Source organism: Bactrocera neohumeralis, unplaced genomic scaffold (genome assembly GCF_024586455.1).
Source record: "Bactrocera neohumeralis isolate Rockhampton unplaced genomic scaffold, APGP_CSIRO_Bneo_wtdbg2-racon-allhic-juicebox.fasta_v2 cluster10, whole genome shotgun sequence".
Taxonomy (NCBI): domain Eukaryota; kingdom Metazoa; phylum Arthropoda; class Insecta; order Diptera; family Tephritidae; genus Bactrocera; species Bactrocera neohumeralis.
In genome coordinates, this window is record NW_026089623.1 from 11834413 (window position 1) to 11853182 (window position 18770).

At 35.8% G+C, this 18770-nt stretch overlaps 3 protein-coding genes across 3 annotated transcripts; 2 read left to right on the top strand and 1 right to left on the bottom strand.

The window, feature by feature from the left end:
- Window positions 1-3277: 3277 nt before the first annotated feature.
- On the bottom strand, window positions 3278-4303 carry LOC126765528 (piggyBac transposable element-derived protein 4-like). The gene has a single exon (XM_050483143.1). The coding sequence runs from the start codon at window positions 4301-4303 to the stop codon at window positions 3278-3280; it is 1026 nt and encodes a 341-aa protein (XP_050339100.1).
- Window positions 4304-4693: 390 nt separating this feature from the next.
- On the top strand, window positions 4694-6234 carry LOC126765331 (putative nuclease HARBI1). Its single transcript, XM_050483053.1, has 2 exons — window positions 4694-4926; window positions 4992-6234. Exons 1-2 carry the CDS (start codon window positions 4712-4714, stop codon window positions 5488-5490), a joined length of 714 nt encoding a protein of 237 aa, XP_050339010.1. The 5' UTR covers window positions 4694-4711; the 3' UTR covers window positions 5491-6234.
- A 7554-nt stretch (window positions 6235-13788) lies between these two features.
- LOC126765529 (zinc finger MYM-type protein 1-like) lies at window positions 13789-15774 on the top strand. Its single transcript, XM_050483144.1, has one exon. The coding sequence runs from the start codon at window positions 13789-13791 to the stop codon at window positions 15772-15774; it is 1986 nt and encodes a 661-aa protein (XP_050339101.1).
- The last annotated feature ends 2996 nt before the right edge of the window (window positions 15775-18770 follow it).

Below are 18770 nucleotides of genomic sequence, written 5' to 3' on the forward strand. Positions count from 1 at the left end.
CATGTACAATAGGGTGGGTCGATTCCGGACTTTTTTCGATTCGCGATTTCTAATAGTGCGGAAAAGTTGCCTTAGTGCTCCCTGATTCCAATGCAACTTTTTGTTTTGAGATCGGATTGCACCTTCAACCCCAACTCCGGCCAGAACCCACCACGTGGAGGTGGCTACTCTTCGGGTTCCTCCCAATAAGAGCTTCTGATATTTTATAGAGATAAGCTTGGTCTGTGCTAAGTTGGGTCGGATTAATAACCTCAGAAGGTAATTGGCAGGATGGAAAACTTTCAAATTTGACAACAGACAACTTCTCACAATCAGGGAGCAGTTTACCTATGTCGCCAGAGAATATATTTGGACTCTTTGAGACACCATCTATGTGTTCGAAAAGAGCACGAAATGGAAGTTCGTTGAAATGTAAAAGACAAACAACCCACTGTAATGGCCTACCTATTATTTCTTCTAGTTTCCGAATGATTCCACCTTTTCAACCAGTGTTCGTGTTGGTGCCATCAGCACCGACAACTTCTAGATGTTCAACATCAACTGAATTGTCTTGTAAATGTTACCATATAGCTGTGACGTGGCCAAAGTAATGACAACCAGGTTCCGCTATAAGAGAAATATGTTCCTCTTTGACAGTGTCGCGGTAGTACTTTTCACCTTCGCTGACTTGTGTAAGTGTATTGTCTTTGCGGCCGTCAAAATACAGCCCATATACAGAGTCAATACTTTCGGTGTTTTGGAGCTTAACTCCAACACTTTTTTTTGCACGACTAATCTTGCATTTGTCAGTGACAAAGCTAGCCTGATCCTCTGTTATCAAACCTGATTTTTTGGCACCAGAAAAGCAGATGAAACAATCAAGGCCGCTGCTCTATCACTTACTCCAAATCTTTGGGCAGCTAAAGCAGTGTGTTCTAATACTAGTGTGTTTTGTTTCGTTTTAGAGGATGGAAGAGAAAATTCATCATCAGCACCGTTTTTGGAAGAATCCATGTGCGACGCACCTACATTGTTGTCGTCTGTATGAGAGTCTGGCTGATCTGAATGGTCACGTGTTCTAGTTGATACTTTTCTGGTAAGTGTTGATGTTGAATGACGTTTTGAAAGCTTTTCTTTACGTTCATTTTTCTTTGTAATCTTTTTTGTTTCAGGTAGATCAACACTTCCAATGCGACCAATTCTTCTGGTTCTCTGGTCCAAGAGAAATGGTTGTTCATTGATAGGAACTTTCCTTTCCTTTGGACAAGTGCAAGAAGAAAAATAAATTCATTTACAAGCAGCGATGTCAAATATGCGTAATTTTCCGGCAGAAGAAACAAAGTCGTCTCTTTTAGAGCTCAAACCTATTGGGTTCCTTAAAAACATTTGTTTAAGAGTCAGAAATTTCGTATGGTATGTGGTGAGCATTTGTACAACTCTGGTGTGTGAAACTATCGGAATAGATGACTTTTTGAAAGTATTTTCAACCTTTTTTGCAACTATTTCTGTAACCTCTTTACTCCTAGGTTCATAGTTGTCGCCTCGGAGTCGCTTTATACGAAATCTTTCGAACTGATAACACAAAAGAACATCCTGGTAAGTAGATAACTGGGACTCAGAGAGATTGTACGGATATATGCCAAACACAGGACATTTCTGTCTAAATTTAAATTTAGATACAGACATTTTGAGTTCTGTTGTTCAGTTCTGTTCTGTTGAGAGAATATAAGTGATAGCACTCGGCGAAATCAACGACAAGAGTGAAGGAACTCGATGAAAAAATATTTATGTGGAGACCAGTCCGAACGTGTCGTATGGCGCAGGGAAATGAATGTAAGTGATAGAACTCGGCGAAATCACCGACAAGAGTGAAGGAACTCGATGAAAAAATATTTGTGTGGAGACCTATTCGAACGTGTCCTTTGGCGTAGGTGAATGAATGCGAGTGTGGCCGCAAGCCGATTTTCACCTTGCGCTGTGGCGCGCCGCATTTTCGCTCGTATATCGGGAACGGTCCTACGGCCATGATCACATATACCATTTCGGTAGCAAATGACGTGACAAATAACTTTTGTTTTATACATTTTGCCATGAGATGCGTATTTCAGGCGCTAGGTAGACAGTTTCACGATTTTAGGCGAATTTCCGAAATTTCAAGGCCGGAGTTGGGGTTGAAGATGCAATCCGATCTCAAAACAAAAAGTTGCATTGGAATCAGGAAGTACTAAGACAACTTTTGCGCACTATTAGAAATCCCGAATCGAAAAAGTCCGGAATCGACCCACCCTAAATTTACAATATAGATACATTTTTGAAATTTCTTACCTCTCGATTTGGTTTGGGCATACTCCGAACTACCTGAAAAAGAGAAATGAAACTCGTATGCGGCTTTTAAAATGAAATACAACGCATTCCTTTTCGTTCATTTTTTGATTTATTTAGGAGATATGAATCATTTTTGAGCGATTTTCAATTGATTTTATGATGATTAGTCCTGAGGAATACAAAAAAAACATATGTAATCAATTTTCGATTGCTGTTGACAAACTGGATTTGAACATTTAGAACAGAAAAATCGAGTTTTACAACGCAATTTATCGCTTTTTTGCAAACAAAGTCTGCAACCTCTCCTTCCTTTGAGTGTGTCAGCACCTTTTGATGTTGAAGCTACTAATCGTGATGGGATGTTGAGTGAACGACCGAAAAAGGATTCAAAAGCCAAACGACAAGATAGGTGTTTGATGACATTGGGATTGTTCATACGATTTTCGATATTGGGCGTTGCCAATGTTCTCGATAAATTGTAAAGAAAAGTGCTTCGTGCATCCTTTTTATCTAGATGGTCGATTTCTTTGCAAACTACGAAAGCAGTCAATCCCATCACATCCAACAAGTTGCAAAACAAGGCAAATGTCCATCGTTTCGTTTGCCGTTTTGTAGTGTAATGGGTAACCATCTGATCCATGCAGTCAACGCCGGCCTTTGTTGAATTATAAAATAAAATTGCTTCCGGTTTTTTGGCTTCACCTTCACAATCCTTTGTGTAGTGTAGGGTTGAAATCAAATTTACTGCCTTGTTCTTTTTCGGAACATAGCTACAAATCGAAACGTGATTATCGTGAAACCCGAAAAGAGTAGAAAGCAACGGACGAGACGGATTTTTTACCGACGAAAGCAAGTCCAATGGTAGCCAATCGTTTGCCTCCTGTCAGTGTTGTGAAAAAGTTGTCAGCTACTATTGTTCTGCCGGTGTTTTCGTACCGTTTCACAAGTTTGAGCAATACATTTTCTCATTGGTTCACTTCACGCTCTCCGCCATCCTTTTTCCCGTGTACAATATACCTTGCGATGGGTATTTTGTTTGTGAGTCACATGCCCACCAGATTTTCACACCGTATTTGGCTGGTTTTGATGGTATGAATTGCGTAAACTTTTTCTTGCCAAGATACGGAAACAATTGCTCATCAATCGTTACATTTTCATACGGCTCATAGTTTCTGGCGAGGTTTTCATTTAAAAAATTCCATATATCGCGAATAGCGGCAGCCTTATCAGATTGTAGTCGGAATGAACGTGTGCGGCCATCATCGAAACGGATATATCGCGTCAATAACTTGAATCGTTTGAGTGGCATCGCCGCTCGAAAGATGGGAAGAGCATCTGTTTGCCACAAAAGTGGTGTAAGTTGCATATTATTGTGCGTTACACCAGAAGCAATAAGAATGCCAATAAATGCATTAAGTTCGGTGCTAGTGAAATCCACGCAAACTTTAGGTTTTGAGGTTAGATTTTCTGCATTCCATTTTGCAAATTGGTCTCTTCCATAACGATTTGTTTGACTGATGATAATGAATGAAATATTGGTAGTAAAAAACTGTTTGAATACCTCAATGGGAACAGAGTTTTGTTGCTTCGGTCCAGGCCTAAAGCGCATAATATTGTGTGCACGAGTACGAATTGCTTCATTAGGCTCTTGTTTCCTTTCTGTCCCATCTTTACCGTAGTAAGAAGTTTCAGTAGCAGATGGAGTTTCACGCTCTTCTTCTTCTACACCATCGATTACTTCCTCTTCGTCGCTATCTAATATTTCATTCGGCTCGATTTCGATTTCATTTTCAATATCCGATGCATCTTCAAATGGCACATAATCGACATCTCTATCATTGTCATCGCTTTCGCATGGATCCACTTCTTCACGCAGAACATAATTATTTTCATTTTGAATGTCATTTACCAATGCTGATATTAAGCGATCATAAAAATCTGCACTGATGTTTCTAGAACATAATAGTGTATTATACACATATTCCACTTCATCAATCATTATTATAACCAAAGCGAACATAATAATAAAAAACAAGAGGAGAACTGGCGCGAAATGTGCGTATTTTCACAGTAATATGTTGTGCGTTCAACTATCTGTCATCAACTGACTTGCATAAGCACCATTGTTCTCGACTAAGGGCCGTTTTCTAGTCTGACCTTTAAATTACCGGCCACTTTATCGCCTCGACAAACGCATTTTCGCTTTCTCATTCGCGAATTAAGTTATTGTATCGATAAATCGCTGCTCACCTGATGTAACCTTTAAAAATTTGTAGCCAGCTTTAAATTAAGCATTGCCAACTAAAGTTTTTGGTTTATTTGCATATATTGAACAGCTGTTTTTTTATTTTTATTTTATTTATTTTGATTTTTGATACAAACAAAAAATTTTAATTTAAACTACACTATGTCGACACAACGTGCATTATATATTAATCGGCTGGAAGAAATGTTTGAAGGCTCGGAGCAACTAGCTGCATCTCGTAGGAAGTATCGCTGTCGGCCGGATTATTTAGATAGCTATGATGACATTGAGTTCATCAAGAGGTTTCGATTATCCAAACCAACTTTTCGCTTCGTTTTAAATAAAATTTGTAACGCTTTGGAGCCTTTTACAAAAAAGTGAGTTAGTACACAACAATATCAACTTAAAGAAGATTCTAAACTATTGGGATTATTTGTTCAAGGTACTATTATATATCACCAAAAACGAAGCTAATGATAGCACTCAGATTCTATGCTAGCGAAAGTTTCATAATAACAATAGGAGATTTTTGTGGGGTAAGCGTATCTACGGCAAGTCGAGCAGTAAAAGAAGTGTCTTTGGCTCTGGCCGCTTTATACAAGGACTTCATTAAACTTCCCACTGATCCTACTCAGACGGTGGCAGGGTTTTTCCAAATCGCTAAATTCCCCAAAGTCATTGGAGCTATTGATTGTACTCACATCCGAATACAATCACCTGGTGGTAGCAATGCAGAGATTTTTCGAAATAGAAAAGAATACTTCTCGCTAAACGTTCAAGCAATGTGCAACGCAAATTTGATGTTGTTGGATTTGGTCGTAAGGTGGCCTGGTTCTGCACACGATTACAATATTTTTCGCAATAATAGCCGTCTGAAGTTTTGTATGGAGGAAGGCCATTTCAGTAATTATTTCATCCTTAGTGACAGTGGCTACAAGTAAACTAATTACATGATGACTCCATTAATAAGTCCATCAAATGCACCGGAAAGACTGAGTCGCAAATTCGCACGCGCAATGCAATTGAGAGATGCTTTGGCGTATGGAAAAGACGATTTCCTGTATTGTCGATGGGACTGCGAACATCAATGAACACTATAATGGCTATTATAGTGGCATGTGGTGTCCTGCACAATATCGCAATACTATCAAAAGACCCATTTCCTCCGATGGATGAACTGATTATACCGGAAATTCCAGAAGATGCTGACGAAAATAATTCCATCGAGATAAATTCTAACTCTGTTGCTAGAAACCGACTAATACACGACTATTTTGCTCGGTGAGTGAATATTTTGAAATAGTCACGCATTCCTCTAATATAATACGTTTTTGGATGTACATGTGTTTATGTTTGCGTTTCACATTATAAAAGAATCATACAAAAGGAAAGATATACCAGCTAAATGGAGTCCTAACCGTATATGTGCATAGAAGTATATTTCCAATTTCTATTTTTAAATAAAAAGTCATTCAATTTAAAGTTTAATTAAATGCACGTATTTATTAAAAACCAAAAAAAAATTTCATTGCAAACTTAAAAATAAAGTGAAGCCAAAGCTTCAACACAAAAATTCCACTTCTCAAACAATGACTAAACTAATTTTGCTTACACGTTATATGGAAAAAAGTGCAACACCTTTAACAGGAAAAATAATTAAAAATAAAGAAGAGTACCGCAACTGCTTAAGGTGCATTCTTATTTAAATCTAATTTGGTTTTTTTTTAAGATTTCAAATTGCATTAGCTCATTTTTCAATTTAAACGCAATTAATTCTTGCTCATGGTTTTCCTGAGCCCGGGTATTTTCATCTGCATAAAATTGTTGTTGTAAAACTGCCAACTTAATTTTTTCTTCCTCCAAATTTCTCTTGCGGGTGCCAGGACGGTCAATCAAAAGTTTGGACGATTTTTTACTTCTCAGTGCGTTAGGTGTCCAAGAAGATTACTGTTCTTCTTCGTGACCAACGTTATTCACATTTTCCTATGAAATTAAAAATTAAATTTGTATATACAGCTGGGGTCACATAATTTACACCATATGAATACCGTAAAAATACAAATAGTGTAAATTATGTGACCTCAGCTGTATATGTTCATATATGTATGTATAAGTATTCCAAATATATACAGTCATTTTTTTGCAAAATTCAATCACAATGTGTTTTATCTAAATATTAATCATTCTACAAGAAACAATATAAATTAAAACTTCAAACTTTGTACAAAGTTTAAAAATGTAATTCATATCACTTACATACATATGTAAGAGAATGAACTATATGAAATGTTAGCGAATTCATAAACATTAAAATACATATATATTTGCCTGGTTGAGCTCGTCGGCATCAGTTATATCCTCAGTGTGGACAATGAATTTTTCCCTTTCCGGAGTACTTGTATCAACTATAATGAAAAACATTTATTTTGAAAACATTCATATTTAAGAGAATGCAGTGTATTTTGGCACGTAGCTGTGCCAACAGTTTTGCCAGTGCCACTTTATCGCCAGTATAAAGAGTTTTGCAAGTGCCGCTGTATCACAGGTGTGTTCCACTAGTGCCCATGTATCATCAGTGCAGTCAAAGACCTTCGGCAGCGCTTCAAAACAATTACTGGACACGATCCAACTCCGAATATGGGGAAAGGACCCTTGTTAGACAGGAACAACTGTGGAAACCCCCAAACTGTTGATACCACAGTATATACAGTAGATAACCTTTTCGTGGTAGCATTCTGAGGGGTGAATAGCGGCCATCTTGCATTTTCAGAGGTAGCAACGCAGTGCTGTATATATTGAGGCAGTAAATACTTAGCAAATTTATTCTATTAAATAACAAAAACTATAAATATTGTTGCTTAATATAAAAGGAAATATAAATATTGTTGCTTAATATAAAAGGAAATTATTTATTAATGACATATATTTACTAATATTTGATTTAAACGCCATGTTTCGCCCATAAAAATATCATTTACTGATAGTCAGATATTCTTTATGTAGTGAGTTCTTATTAATAAAAAGCAGCCCTGTTCTTAGATTTCTCGGTGGTGAGTTTTCTTCTGAATGTATTTGTTTTCAATTGACAGACAGAAAACATAAAACGGTTTGTATTCGTAAGTTTTTGAAATATTATTACCAATAATTTTAATTTGGAAAGAAGATATTTAGGCATTTGAAGCTGAATTTTTAATACATCGTTCTAATTCTCATCCGTATACTATTTTTGATAATTTATTTTTGAATATTTAAGTTTTGCATTTTCCACACCACCCCAGAGGTTTGCAATAAAGCGCGTTACAGACTTTTTTTAGGTGTTCGGTTCTCCGGTAGGCCTATTTTCACCTTTTCAACTTAAAATAAAAATAATTAATAATTTACATAAAATTTAATAAAAATATTGCACAAAATAATTTAATAATTAATAAAGATTTCTAAGCTCTCACAATAGATGCATCCAAAATCCTACAATTCTATTAAATATATTAAAATACAGAAGCTAGCTTTTAGAAGGGGGAGGTAGTTACCTATGTGAAATGCTCAAAAATTTGATGTGCCGAAAATGAGGGCTGGCTGCCTGCCTATTAAAAATTCTTAAAGAAAAATATGTTCTAATTCTTATAAAAAGTATTTTAAAACGTCGGGTTGTGAATTTTCGTAGCAATAAAAAGGCTCTACAATTTTTAATATAAACTTTATTATTAACACTAATATGTATTCTTATTAAAAACTTCGACATATCTTTCATTTCAAACTCAATTTCCAATTTATGTTTTCCTATAACGGCTAACGAGTTGTCAATTTGTATTTCCTTTAAATAACGTAAAAACTTGCATTATTTAATATCTTTTAAAGTCTCGGTCATCAAAATTTAAAATTTATATGTAGTTTAAATGCTAACACAACACCCTGATTACCATGAAAGTAGCAAAAAAAGTGTAACACAACACCCTAAGATTTTCTAGAGGTGAGTATATGTATGTAAACAAAGGAAAGGTTTATTACTGTATATACTGAGGTTGATACTTTCAGAACTGGCACTGGTCGTACATGGGCACTAGCGAAACTGAAACTCGTAATGCAGCGACATTTTCTAAACTGTTTACACTGGCGATAAAGTGGCACTGGAAAAACTGTTGGCACTAGCTACGTGCCAAAAGACACTCAATTTAGGAAATATGAAACAACGAAATTACTTACTTGCATCACCATCAAAGGAATTTTCCAATCCAGTGGCCGACTCCCCCAAAATAGCAGCAACTTTTTGCGTTACCATGCTGCTACTTTCTACAGCAGCCGAACCGCCACCTGTCCGATAACGCTCTGATTTCTCGGTTGCCATTTCTGCCTTGGACTTTCGTTTGAGGCTTTCGAACTTATCCCGTAGAGCCCTCTACTCTCGATTAGTCCCAATCCTAGCTGTGAAACACTCCGCAAACTTTTTCCAGGCCTCCTCCTTCTGTTTCCATGTGACAGCATCGGATCTTTTATTCTCCAGAATATGTCGTTGTTCATCCACCAACTCCACTAATGCATCCTCTTCTTGGGGAGTGAAGTTATTTCCTCTTTTTCTTTTTAGCAGTGGCCTTTCCATCATAACTTTTTAATTAACAGCTGATTTTGTTTACGCTTTGCTTGCATGACATTGCCAACATGCCAATTTTATAGGCAATTGTTGGATTTTAATTTTGACCTTGCCATAATTTCGAAATAACAAAAATATTTTTACAGGCAAGATGAGAAAACGAAATAACTTAAATCGCGCTTTTAAGTGAGGAACAATTTATCCTCCCAGTTAGTAAAGGGAACTTTCTTGCTTACATAAGAAAACGGCCCTAAATTAACAAAATATGCCTGGCCAGACCCGTTGGTCTCGATGAGGGTTAACAATAGTTTTAATTTTAATAGGCACCAAAAGCTCAATTTTTTTACAAAAAGTTAATTGAGAAAACCGGAATAGACGCGACGTGGGATCTCACCTGAAAGCTTCATTTAAAAAAAGCAGGATTGGCGAATACTTGAAATAATGGTTTCTGATGTCGACGAAGAAATTGCTTCTCCAATTGAGACCAAGTAATGTAAGTGAAATAACTATTTCTGAAAAAGCCAAAGAAAAAATGAAAAAACATGTCGCAAAGTCATCTGCTGCAGATCTTGTTGCTTTTCAAGTCGAGCGTAAGGAAATGATTAAAATGAAAATGGAATGGGAGAAAGAGAAAATGAAAAATATCTCGCTTTGAGTGAAAGAAGATTGCAAGCACAAATTGAAAGAGATAATGCTGAAATAGAATTCAAGAACTTTGAGTTGGATTTAATAGTTTTAGAATTAGAAAAAGATGAAAGATTGAAAAAACTTCAAATTGAAAAGAAGGACCGCTTACAAAAGCTCGAAATTGAGATTAAATATAAGTATTCCTCTCAGTAGTAATTTATTTCCCCTGCATAGGGTTGTGCGCTGGGTTTGGGACCCGCCACGTAAAAAACACCCCCAATGAAAAAGATAACTCGGCTATAATCGCGTAAGCGGTGTCTACGCCAATTAAGAAGAAAGAATAAGAAGTAATTTATTTATCCTTGTATTTTAAAATTTTTATTTCCAATTCTGTTGGGAGGAATACTTATTTAATTCGGTTATTGATGTTATACTATCTTCTAACAATCAAAGCGTTATCTTTTTCATGTTTGTCTTGAACTAAATGCTAATAGCATCGACAGACGGCAGCGTTAAACCAGATTAATTGCATTTTTCGGGATTAATTCAGGAGTTACCACAGCTAACTCCGTTGCTGAATCCAAAAATAAAATTTTAGGGAGTTTGTGAGATTTTCGTTGGCAACATTGTTAAAAATGGCCAATTTTCATCTATTGTGAATGAAATACAAGCAACCCTGACAGCTGTTTATCAAATTCTCAATATAATATCAATACAACTTCTATGTTATGAAGCAGTTTTAAAAATAATGTGTTGATATGCTTTTGTAATAACAAATGGTTTGGTAAGAATTGGTCGGCTAACAGCCGTAATGTTTATCTTCTATCAATTTTCATTGAAAATATTATAAAAAGGACAATGAGCTGTTTATGAGAGTTTCAAACTCGCATAGCTGCCGTCTGTCACCTACAAATTTGGATCTGATTAAGTGCGCAGTTAATCCGGATTAACTCTGCCGTCTGTCAAAGCTATTAAATTAAAATAACCATTTATTTTGCATACAATAGTTTTATGTATAAACATATGTAACTAAAGCTGACAAAATAATTAAAATTCATTTAAGAAAACATTAATGCGTATATGGCTTGTCTTTTAATTGCTACAACATTATTGGGTATATAGTCATCAGGTTCAATAGAATCTTTCGTAGTGATTGACGGATCTGGACCGTTGTCGAACGAAGTGGAACCATTATAAATGAAAATGTTGTGGAGAATACAGCAGACAGGAAACCAATCGCAGCATAATTTATATTTTTTTTCATAGACAGATGCATCCTTAGCTGCTTAAGGCTTTCAACCTCTCTAACCCGTTATTTGCTGTGCCCTAAAATAAATGCATTTTGAGCATTTCTATCCAACTGCCTTGCGTTGCTTCTGTAGGGAGTTATTAACGTTCCAGATAAAGAGTATGCCGAGTTCCCAGCAATACATTGCTGTGAAGAAAAGTACTGCTCATTTTGCTTAAAGAGTGAGCTATTTCGATGTATACGGCTGCGCTTTCTCCCGACGAACCCAATCGAAACAGTGTGATTGCTAATTGCAATTCGACAGAAAATTACTTACATCAGTGCGCTTTGTTGAATTCCTAATCGTTTTTTATTAAATCAACTAGCATCCTATATTGGCCTCTATCTACTCTTAACATTGGCGGAATCGGTCTTCGTCAGGTGTTGTCAAATTATTATTGCGTCAAATGTCTGACTTAGGTATTGTGCTGTAAACTCCTTGTTGACATTCCATAACAACAGATATACTATACGTATATTGTAAGCCTATTCATCTAAAATTGCACCATTGCGTCATCATCACTTTCGATATCTAGAGGAAATTGTTATTAACTGAAATTCCGCACAAAAATATTTCTTACCTTCAATGTCCATAATTTCTTCAGCAGCTTCATCAATTAAAGTTCAGTTAATTTGTCCCTAAAACTTTTTTTCGGCATATTTTCCAATGTGTGCGAAAATTTTGTTTACAAACAGCTGTGAATTAATGATCTTTGCAAGGGTTGCACAGAAACCAGAAGAAAGACGTTCATTGTTGATGATAAATATTTGCAATTGCATAATTTTGCAAACTCAGATGCACAAGATTCTGAATGGCCCTAATATGTTTTGGCTAATCGTAAGCAATAAAAAACTCAATTTCGATGATACGTGGTTTTGCATTTTAGGTGACGATATGTAACTCACACACTGACCGATATATTTAGTATAGGCTTTGTTAAAATATCGAAAATTTTTATATGTAGTATTATATATTATATGATTTTGAAAAAAACGTACAGCTCACAGTGGTCGGTCTTGTATGTAGTCAGCGGCCAAAAATACTTCCCCTGCCTATATAAAAGTGAAACTTTTGCCAAAGCTTTTGAAAATCGCCCTCTCCCGTTTCCCACTCCGCCACCCCCCGATGGTAACAAATTCTAATTAATTATACTGAATTAAAAAAGTTGATAAACGAAAATAGGAATTTTTTGAATATTATCCAACTAAATCTAAAACTGATTTCAATAAAATTGAATTAATTTTGCATGATAGTTTCTTTGACTGGTGATGAAAAGATCTAAGCTCAAAAGCAATGGGTTTAGCAAGTCATGATTTGTAGCGATCCGTTAGTTCTTTCGTGTATGATGGAGTCGATACGTCTTAACGTCCTTATTGCTTGACTCAGCAGAGCTCTCCGTGAATTAAATTTTTACGCTGCTCGACAGTGGTGGATTTATCAACAGGCTGAGTAGGCTGGAGCCTAGAGCGGCAGATTTTAGGGGGCGGCAAATTTGGCCCAAACATTTTATTTTGTCTTACAGAAATTAAATAAAATTGTATACCTACACAAAGAGATTTGACCCATTTATTAAATTAAATACGTATATTATATTTAACGTGTAATATGTTTCAAAATTTAAATATTTACTACTAGGTATGAATGTATTTGGGTACTTAGTTGTTTTTGCATTGCTGCGCGGGAACGAATGATATGACCGTTCGCTAAGAGTGTCTGGCTGGCTGAACGAATTGACAGCACGAACCACAAGCGAGCGCGCTCGGTTCGCGTCGCGATCGTGTTGCCGCGTGCGGGCGGATCTGTTTTCTGAGCTGGCAACAAAACACAATCAGGGTGCTGTCAACCAGCAGTTAGTGAAAAAGATGGGATGCCAGAAGAACAGCGTTATAATTACTTGACGAAATTAGGGTGAAATGAACTGTGCGAACATATTTTGGCAAAATAAATGTTTATGTAAATTAATTAATGATTTTGCATTGTAGAATTTATATATGTATGCATTTTCAAAGTGTTTAATTTAGTGTGTTGTATAATTTATTAAATTCCCAAGCTAATATTTTTCAGCAGTGGCATCATTGACAAATGTTATGAAAGTTTTGACAGCTCTCTCTCGAACCCAAGAGTTTCGTATCAAGTTATCTATGGCGGCATAGGCATTGAGTTCGAGAACGAGAGAGATAGATATAGAGCGGCAATACAAACGGGGTTTTTCTTCAAAACAAAAGCAAAACAAAAGTGACATTGGTCGATTGCGTCCTGCAGTTTCTAATAACTTCTTACGTATTAACCGTTATTCACCGGCACATTTTTCTGTGGTTGTGTGCTTTCATTTTTCAGACTGTTTAGTGGATTGTATGAATAGATAATTTTTAAAACATCACATCACCAGTGCAGTAAGGTAAGAAATTCTAATGTATTACAATAAATCTTCAGCAACGAATCAGTAATTCAACATGATTCTGTTTTGGAAGGTTTGCATGGAAATTCACATTTTTTGTTTTATTATACTTAAATGTCGATGGTTAAGTACCAAACACTGCTATCTACGAAACATAACGGTTTTTTTGTAGATAGCAGTGTTTGGTACTTAACCGTCGATATACCTATTTCCTTTGCTTATAATATTAGGTAAGTAGTCGTGGTCTGAAATCCGAACAAAGGACTTTATTTACGCACAAGAAATAAAACTCCCAATGTTTTTTTTTTTTGTTTCAGTTCTTGAAGAAAAAATTGTTAGAATGAGTGATGGAAGAAAGCGACTTAGTGGAGCTGAGTATAAAAAAAAGGCCAAAATTAAAAAAAAAGAACAAGAACGGATTATCTGTAAAACCATAAAAATTGACAGTTTTCTTACAAGTGACAGTAAAAGCAGTGTTGTTAGACCAGGAAATTCAACCACATGCATTGATACAATCCAATCTGAAAAAAATGAAACGGATTTGAGCTCTGTGGCCCAACAACAACTGTCGCCTGTTGAACAATCTGCTTTCGAAAAAACGGATAATTATGTTTTTGATAAGGAGGCGGTAGATGAATCATCAATAAGTATTACAGTTGAAGATGCGTCCCCAAATCAGACGTCAAGTGCAAGAAATGACCAAGTGCTAACAACGGTAAATGTAAACAAGGATCCAGCTTTATGGGAAATTAACGATACTTTAAGGGAGAATATCGCAAGGTCCGGCTTCGATCAAAACAAATATTGTGACTTCTCTCAAAGTGAAAAAATATATGCCGATCAACGTCGTTTCTTGCCAGTGGGTATCTTCCAAAGAAAAATGAAAAATCATGAAGTAAAAGACCGAAATTGGCTTGTTTATTCTGAAACAAAAAGATCTATATATTGCGGACCCTGTTTAGCATTCGGTCCATTGGAGTATAAGACCCAGTTCGAGAACGAAGGATTTAATGACTGGAAAAACGCAGAACACCGAGTAGCTCAGCATGAAAACTCTGCACGTCATAAATCTAGTATTCTTAGTTTGAAAGCTAGGAGTGCGATTGATGGCCGACTCGACAATTTGCTACAGGTCCAAATTGATGAAGAAATTATATATTGGAGAAATGTTCTGAAGAGAGTTGTTGCGGTAGTGAAGCGACTGTGTTCAAGAGGCCTTGCTTTCAGAGGCAAAAATGAAAAGTTCGGTGATCCACATAACGGTAATTACTGTATGATTTTGGAACTGTTAGCGGAATTCGATCCTTTTTTAGCCAGTCATATTGAACGATTTGGGAATCAAGGATCAGGCAGTACCAGTTATTTATCAAAGACCGTTTGCGATGAGTTTATCCTCTTGATGGGTCATAAAGTCTCAAAACAGATTGGAGACGAGATACGAAGGGCGAAATATTTTTCTCTAATCATAGATTCAACACCAGATATAGCACACGTAGATCAACTTACTCTTGTTATTAGATACGTTTTAGAATCAGGCGAACCGTGTGAAAGATTTGTTAAGTTTTTGCCGTCGGTGGGACATAAAGCTGAAGAAATGTTTTCTGTCATTATTTCGGAGCTCGAAACACTGGGCATAAATATTGAAGACTGTCGTGGGCAGTCATATGATAATGCCGCGAACATGTCTGGCATGTACAATGGCTTGCAGGCAAAAATTCGAAATCAAGCACCTTTCGCATTTTACGTGCCTTGCTCTGCCCATTCTTTGAATTTAGTGGCAACTGCCGCTGCTGAATCGTGTATAGAAGCATGTCGCTTTTTTATGACGCTACAGGAAATTTATGTTTTTTTTGTAAGCTCGACACAACGCTGGCTTAAATTAATGAGTGAAATCGGGAAAGGCAAAACCCTGAAAAGAGTGAATCTGATACGTTGGTCAGCGAGGGAGGACGCGTGTAAAAGCTTGAGAGATTCTTGGCACGAAGTTCTTAAGACTTTGGAATCAATCAAAGACGATTGTACCGAAAAGCCTGTAACGCGACAAGAAGCGGCGGGAATACTCTTGAATTTGGAGAAACTGGAAACGGCGGTAATGGTTGTTGTGTGGAATGTTTTTTTGGAAAGAATAAACAAAGTGAATGTTCAAATTCAGGCTTCCGCCGTAGATTTGATCACCGTTGCCGATCTTTACGAATCACTTCGTAAGTTTTTCGTAGCTGAACGAGATAATTTCAAGTATTTCGAAGAAAAGGCGATGGAGAAACGTATCGAAACAGTACACAACAGAAATCGGAAAAAGGCAACCGAAAAGAAAAAAAAGATTTGATGAAACATCAGAAGAAGTTATTACAATGACTGCGAGTGAAAGTTTCAGAGTTAACACGTTTCTCGTCCTCGTAGATAGACTGGTGACCGAGTTAGAAAAACGGCAAAACGCCTACAACGATTTTAACGAGAAGTTTTCATTTCTAACCAAAATGAGTGAGTTGACACCCACGACCCTGACGGAAAAAGCTCTTTCCTTGGAAAAAATATATCCCAATGATTTAGAAACTGATTTAGTTCAGGAATGCGTACACTTTCAATGTCACATTTCTTCTGAAAGAATTTTGATAAAACCAGATTCTGGATCATTGAAAAGTCTATCTTTGTTTCTACGAAAACAGAATTTGGAGAACATTTATCCAAACTTGGATATAGCACTTCGTATGGCTCTATGTACACCAGTGACAAATTGTTCAGGTGAGAGAAGCTTTTCTTGCTTAAAGCGAGTAAAAAACTATCTACGATCTACTTTAAGTCAAGAAAAGCTTAACGCCTTATCTCTTTTGTGCATAGAGTCAGAACTAATGAACAAGATCTCATACGACGATATAATTCATAATTTTGCGAATTTAAAATCTCGCAAAAAGTTAATGTAAAACTTAATTGATCTCATTGTCACTATTAACCTGATTGTTAACATATTATTTAATAGATATTGTTCGTGTTGTTTTTATATTGTAAGTGGAATAAAAAATATTTAACAATTAAACGTTTACCGACTACACATTATTTTATATGTATAAGCTGTGCTTTTATATAGTGTTGTAGCTCAACACTAAACACTCTTCACTAAATCGTGGGTTGTAAAAATAATCTAGAAACTGACACAACTATTCCCTAGTTCAAAATCATCCTAATAACGAAAAAAAACGATGTAATGAGGACGATAGAGGACAAATCATAATGTTGCAATTTCATTAACACAATAAATGTAATTAATAATGATTGTGAACTAAACTAGCGCATGAGGTCAATAGGCGCGGCAAAAATTGAAGAGCCTACTGGCGGCAAATTTCTAAATCCGCCACTGCTGCTCGAGCATTTTTTTTATATCAACTTCAACATCAGATTTTGAGACTTATATTTGCTCAGGATAACTGTTTCCTTCAAATGTTATCATAGTAGGGTAAAAATTTAATACGTATATGAAGTTTTTTTGCTAACCAAGCTTCTAATAAGAAGATATTATTGCTTTATTAAATTTGCTACGTTGATAAGTGATATGTATTACTCACACTTTTTCTACACAACACAATTCAAAAATATATAGGCGTGAAAGTTTATATTGATATGATATGCCTGAATAAAAGTACGTATAAAAGAAACAATTGAAAAAAATGAGAAAATGAAAAAAGCTCAAGTATATATGTCGAAAATAAACATAAAAATAATAAAATATACAAGTATATACATACATACATGAAAATACAAATAATCATGAAAACTAACACACACAAAATCGCATGCTTGATAGAATAACATAAAAAATAAAGAGAGGGGCAAAAGGTAGCAGCTGAAATTAAAAACATAGACTTAGAAAACATTAAGTAATATGGACAAACTTGGCTCATTTGAGGGGGAGACAGGGATCACAATTTTTTGTATAACTTAAATCGAAGTATAGTGAAAAATATACCATTCAAAAGGTCATTTGTAAAACAATAAAATAACTATCTATATATATAAAAATAAGTCCGTATATGTACGTCGCCGAACAAATTAAAATTCTAAAAATGCCATAAACGCGCCGTGCGATTTCAACCAAACTTATACACTACGTAGGCAGTGGCCCATATATGGTTTATATGAAGTTTGGTTGAAAGTGAAGTGAGTGTGTTTTTGCCGCAGGCATTTTTTGTACCGCATACAGCATTCATTAGTATTGAATACATTTTGGTCGTTTGTGAATTGGAGAGCATTGCACGGAGTGATGCAAAAAGCAATTTGTTATCATTTCTCTTTTCTCTTTGGACGTCATTGGTGATTCATCTTATCATAATCGATTTTTGAAAATATTATTTTCTTCGCATTTTTTGGTGAGTATTTTGATAAAAATAAATTAATTTTCGTTCTAATCATCGTTTTAATTTGAATATTTTGTTAAAAAAAAATTAAAAAAAAAACAAAGATTAATGAGATAAAAGTCGATTGTTTTGCTAAACAAGTGTTCTGATTGGTACAAGTGCATCATATGATTTTGTGGCATAATCTCAAGATTGATATTTTGTGAAAAAAATTAAAAAATTGAGTGAATTTTTTTTGTTTAATGTCCGATCAGTGAGCTAAAAATTACTTGGATTTTTTGGCACATTTTTAATTGAATTTTGTCACATTTTCAGCAGATTTTCGTGTCTTTTCTTCACGTTTTGGTGCTTTTCGAGTGCAGACGATCTCGAACGTTTCATTTTCGCTTCCGAACAGTAAGACAAAAATTATTTCGATTTTTTGGCCAATTTTTAATTGAATTTTGACACATTTACAGCATATTTTTAACAATTTTCGTGTCTTTTCGTGACTTCTTGGTGCTTTTCGAGTCCAGAATTTGCTGGAGTTCATCAATTATTACTGAAGTTCTTTATTACTGAAGTTCTTTATTATCTTTGGTTTAGTTTCTTCTAAAAATGCCACGAAGAGCAAGAGCTGACATTGGACGTCGGTCGCGTAGAACGCAAAATAGATCAAGCGAAAGGGAAAATCAATCGCAAGAACAGCGATAACAAGAGATTGCAAATACAAGGGAACATGCAAGATCGCGTTCAGATCGTAGGCCGACAAGTACGAGTATTAATCAAAATGTTCAAAGGCGTGCCGCACAAATCACGCAATTGATTACAGTTTGCATAAGTTTGTGGTGATTGGTGGAATGAACAAAGTATGCCAACATTATAATGCACTGAAATTTCATAATGAAACACCTGGAATGTGTTGTGCCAGTGGCAAAGTAAGATTACCAGAATTACAACACCCACCGGAACCGTTGGCAACATTAATTTCAGG

Bases quoted from the DNA above. Each gene is read 5' to 3' on its own strand.
- LOC126765528 (XM_050483143.1), bottom strand. From the start codon at position 4,303: ATGATTGATGAAGTGGAATATGTGTATAATACACTATTATGTTCTAGA.
- LOC126765529 (XM_050483144.1), top strand. From the start codon at position 13,789: ATGAGTGATGGAAGAAAGCGACTTAGTGGAGCTGAGTATAAAAAAAAG.
- LOC126765331 (XM_050483053.1), top strand. From the start codon at position 4,712: ATGTCGACACAACGTGCATTATATATTAATCGGCTGGAAGAAATGTTT. The intron at 4,927-4,991 runs GTGAGTTAGTAC...TATTTGTTCAAG, and splicing joins TTGGAGCCTTTTACAAAAAA to GTACTATTATATATCACCAA.